The following is a 5,131-nucleotide window of genomic DNA, read 5'->3' as shown; positions in this document are numbered from 1 at the left end:
AAGGTGTGTTTGACATAGACTCAAGCAACCCTTATATAGGGGCGAAGTACAACGTAAACATAAATCAAATAACAAAAGATACGCAGTATCTCAACTACCTAGACACGACTGGCACATGGCCTTATTGACTAACAAAATAACTATAAATGACTAAATCAACCCACGTTCATAAATCCACACCTAAACTGAATTCCAAAAAAATCAGGGAGATAAGAGTTATGGGTTTGACTCACTCTTCAACATAGATACCGCTATTTTATTTATTACCATCATCACTCTGTTTAGCTTTTTAAATATAAATTTAATAATTAGAAATGATAAATATAAACCATGGAAATGAACACTAAAAATACGATATACTCCATTTGTGCCTTGTAACATATTTAGATAGACTCTTCACACTCGCAACTTATTTTTACTCACAGTCTATTCGCAGGTGAACCGTGAATCTGTTTGCCACACTATGCTCCCATACCATACTCTGCTCAATCCAATCCCATTCCATTCCATTCCATCAGGTTTCATTCCATTCCATTGTTTGCTTTTTCCCATCAATCTTTCCATTACAGCTCAATGAAATTCAGGGCTTTTTTGTGACTTAAAAAATTTCGATCTACAAAGAAACCTTCAATCTCATCACTAAAAAAAAAATGTATTCGAAACTCCAAAATTCATCCTTAATACTTCAAAAGATCCCCAAACAAACAATCCCTTCAATAATCAACACAAACCCAGTTCTTGAAACCCCCCAAAAATTACAAGAATCAGATGTTTTCAAAAGATTACATAATAAAACTGACATTAATTTACCTGTTAACTATTTTAAATCAATATCATTTACCAATTTCTTTAAACAAAAAACGCCTCCTAATTACCAAACAATCATCGAAAATCTATCCGAAAAAAACGACTTTGATGGAGTTCAGTACTTTTTACACCAGATGAAACTTGATAACGTTACTTGTTCTGAGGGTTTATTCATTAGTGTCATTAATTCTTATAAAAGAGCTGGTTTAGCTGACCTGGCATTGAAAACATTTTACCGAATTCAAGATTTTGGGTGTAAACCGAGTGTTAAGATATATAATTGTTTGTTGGATGGTTTGTTGAATGAGAATAAGTTTCATATGATTAATCCGGTTTTTAGTAATATGAAACGAGATGGGATTGAACCCGATAAGTATACTTATAATATTTTGTTGAAAGCGTTATGTAAGAATGATCGGATTGATGGCGCACGTAAGGTGCTTGTTGAAATGTCTAAGAAAGGTTGTGAACCTGATGAAGTTAGTTACACGACGATTGTGTCGTCGTTGTGTAGGGTTGGGAAGGTGAAGGAAGCGAAGGAGGTCGTTGATAGTGTTGTTGTGGAAGGTTTTGATATGGTTTCGGTTTATAATGCTTTGATTGAGGGAGTGTGTAAAGATGGGGATTTTAATGAGGCGTTTCGATTATTGGAAAAGATGGTTGAACCGAATGTTGTTACGTTTACTACGGTTATTAATATGTTGTCGGGTGTTGGTGAAGTTGAACTATCGTTGGCTATCTTTGCTAAGATGTTGTTGAGACGATGTTGCCCGAACGTATACACTTTTGCTTCTTTGATAAAGGGGTTTTGTGCAAAAGGAAGAATGGAAGAAGCGTATGAAGTTTATGAAAAAATGACCCGGGAAGGTGTTTTGCCAAATGTTGTCACTTATAACATACTGATACACGGGTTTTGTACAGTTGGGAATATGCAGAAAGCGGTTTCTTGTTTTCAAGAAATGGAAAGAAGATCATGTTTTCCAAATGTAACGACATATGGGACCTTGATCAATGGCTATGCAAAGTCTCGTGACTTTGCAGGTGCATCAGAGACATGGACCAAGATGATAATGCAGGGATGTCACCCAAACGTTGTAGCGTACACATCCATGGTGGATGTACTTTCTCGTAATTTGATGTTTGATGAAGCGTTTGACCTTATCGACAACATGAGTTGCCCACCAAATGCAGCAACTTACAATGCACTCATCAAAGGTCTTTGTGTTGACGGAAAGGTAGATTCAGCAATGAAGTTATTTCATAAAATGGGAAACATGGCTAATTCGACAACATACAATGAGCTATTGATGGGGTTTTCAATAGTCAACGACTTTAAATCCGTGCTTGAACTTGTACTTGAGATGGAAAAAAGTGAATTCGGGCTTAACTTGGTCACGTACAACACGGTCATCAACATGTTTTGTAATAATAGTATGGTTGATGAGGCTTTTATGTTTATGGCAAAGATGATAGTAAAAGGGGTGAAACCGGATATGATCACTTTCAACATAATGATCAATGGGTTTTGTAAGTGTGGTAAGGTTGAACTTGCGGGTCAATTTGTGGACGTCATGACCCGAGAGGGTTTACGGGCTAATTTAGTTACATACACGAGTCTTGTATACGGGATGTGCAAGTATGGTGGTGTGGAAATAGGCGAAGAATGGGTTCAGAGAATGGTGAATGACGGGGTATGTCCGGATAAGGGGATATGGAGTGTTTTAGTTAGGTGTTTGATGAGTAAAATTGGGTATGAAGGTACAACAGATTTGGTCAATAGCATCATGCTTGTTTAAGGGAGTTAAGAACTTAAGATTAGGCAGAAACAATGCTTTAGCCGAGTATCGAGTTTAGAATCTTGTATATGTTTTTGCTCCTAAAAGTAAAGTAACATGATTTTGGCAATAGTTTAGACTTTAGACAGAACACAGTATAAAATGTATGATTTTGTGATCAAGGAATGTATAAACCAAAGTCCCCTACTTTGACTCTAGAGATATTGTTTTGCTCGTTGCATACCATGATCTACAAGTAACTGAACAAACACCAACTCTCTCTGAGTCGAGTCAGCTTATAACTCTTTCGAATTGTATAAATAGGCATAAAGAAAATATATGATATCTCAGCAACAGATATCATATATTTTCTTATCGAGTTTAAGCCACCATTGCTCCATAGCATAATGCAGTTTTAAGAAATATTCAGAGTGTGTTTTACTTCTAGTTTAAGACAAGGAACTGATTTAGAAATCAGCAACTCAATGTGTCTATATAGTATATTTCATTTCCAAAACCAAAATCGTGCCCTGTACATTCTTTTTGCAAGGTGAACATCCACCCCTGAGCCATAACGTGTGAATGTTCTCCAGATTTTCAGAAAATTGGTGAAGTAATACGTTAATGAAGCTTCTGATGGGGTTTTAATTTGAAACTCAATGACTTGTACATCCACATTTGACCTGGTGCTTGAGATGAAGAAAATAAGTACTGGACTTGTATCTATACTTGGCCACATTAACTAACATGTATTAGTTATCGAGTGTAAAATCTTGTACACATTAGCTTTTTTGCATTGAGAATTGTTAGAGATGTGTTAAATTAAATAGATGGTAGAAAGTGAACCTAATAATCAACAGTTAAATCGAAGTTAAAACTTCATAAATAAATTAAGCAAATACAATTGATAATGCATCTCATATGCAAAGATTGAAGTCTTGTTCAAATCTTATTTTACAAATATTCATAATATGAAAAATGAGTCATCAATATGTATGCTCATTTTAAACACTTCAAGAAACAAAAGGGATGCTTTTGTGATCAAGGGATGTAACCACCATGACCACCACCTTCACCAGCACCGCTGCCGCTACCACCTCCATACCCACCCTCATGCCCACCACCGCCACCTCCTCCGCCTCCAGAACCGCCACCTCCTCCAGCACCTCCAGCACCATGTGACCCTCCAGCACCTCCTCCGACTCCACCTCCACTACCATATCCACTTCCACCGGCTCCTCCAGCACCGCCTCCTCCACCACCCCCACCGCCATGTCCACCTCCACCTCCACCCCCAGCTCCTCCAGCACCGCCATATCCGCCACCACTACCACCTCCTTCCCCTCCACCATAACCACCACCATGTGCTCCCCCTCCTCCTCCACTTCCACCTCCGCCACCTCCTCCACTACCACCACCTCCTCCTCCTGCAGCTCCACCACCATACCCTGATCCACCACCTTCACCAGCTCCACTTCCTGATCCAGCTCCTCCATAGCCACCGCCACCACCACCACTACCTCCACCTCCACCACTACCACCAGCTAAACCACTTTCATAACCACCATGAATGTAGCTATCTTCCAATGTGAACAGAGCTCTAGTAGCTACACAAATGCCAAAACTTAACAAAACCAAGAAAATCACACTTTGGATTTTGTGAATAGCCATTATCACATATATTAGTATGAAAAACGATCAATTGAGTTGCTTTGAAATTTGCATGGGAAATGCATGGTATTTATAGGCATTTGGTAAGTGGCTAATATTATTGTGGTCCATTTATTATTAATACAGTAATACATCACTTAAAATGGTTTGGTTAAATTAGTGGGTTCTTTGGCTGTCTCACACGCTTGATCATTACCAAATATGCAATTGGAAACAACAAGGTAATCCAATTCCTTTTGTTTTTCCATTTTCTCGATTTTACATATTTATATTTCCATGAAGAAACAACTCCAGCTCACTTACATGTTCTTTATAGATCAATTACACACCTAGCTTGAAAATGGTTTTGTTTGGTGTAATTCTGATTCTAAACCAAAACCAAATCATCGTATTTAGTTTGGTATTTTGCTAGTTAATTCGCTTTGATTTGATTTTGAAATGGGCTTCTAGAATTGTGAAGCTCTGTCAAATTGAGGATCCCGTATCAAGAAAGCCAAATGAATTATACATCAAATCGATGAACATCATAGTCTAGACGTAGACTATAGGAATGTACGTAAGAATGAAAACGAGAGCACACTATTTACCTGGATCAACTAAGAGCTATACAAGCTCATATAGATCAAGTTGAAGTTTGAAAACTTTTAAGCCCGTCTCTAGCTGCTAGGACAAAAGTGAATGCTCGATCAATTTTGTAAGTTAGCTTTAACAAGGTACTAATATATGAACAATCGATGTTGAGCTATGACAAGATGAGGCCTGAGATTAAGGAGCTATATAGTTACTAAAATGAGCAATCGATGTTAAGCTATGACAAGATGAGGTGAGATTATGAAACATAGTTACTTAAAAGACATCAGAGCTTGAGTTGAGTTTAC

General features: G+C 37.8%; 2 protein-coding genes across 2 annotated transcripts; one reads left to right on the top strand and one right to left on the bottom strand.

Moving 5' to 3' along the window:
- Positions 1-440: 440 nt before the first annotated feature.
- On the top strand, positions 441-2,967 carry LOC122585260 (pentatricopeptide repeat-containing protein At3g48810-like). The gene has a single exon (XM_043757378.1). The coding sequence runs from the start codon at positions 651-653 to the stop codon at positions 2,601-2,603; it is 1,953 nt and encodes a 650-aa protein (XP_043613313.1). The 5' UTR covers positions 441-650; the 3' UTR covers positions 2,604-2,967.
- A 475-nt stretch (positions 2,968-3,442) lies between these two features.
- LOC122585994 (glycine-rich cell wall structural protein-like) lies at positions 3,443-4,281 on the bottom strand. The gene has a single exon (XM_043758109.1). The coding sequence runs from the start codon at positions 4,251-4,253 to the stop codon at positions 3,624-3,626; it is 630 nt and encodes a 209-aa protein (XP_043614044.1). The 5' UTR covers positions 4,254-4,281; the 3' UTR covers positions 3,443-3,623.
- Positions 4,282-5,131: the final 850 nt, after the last annotated feature.

Source organism: Erigeron canadensis, chromosome 1 (assembly GCF_010389155.1).
Source record: "Erigeron canadensis isolate Cc75 chromosome 1, C_canadensis_v1, whole genome shotgun sequence".
In the NCBI taxonomy this organism is placed as follows: Eukaryota; Viridiplantae; Streptophyta; class Magnoliopsida; order Asterales; family Asteraceae; genus Erigeron; species Erigeron canadensis.
This window is presented reverse-complemented; position numbering and strand designations above follow the sequence as displayed.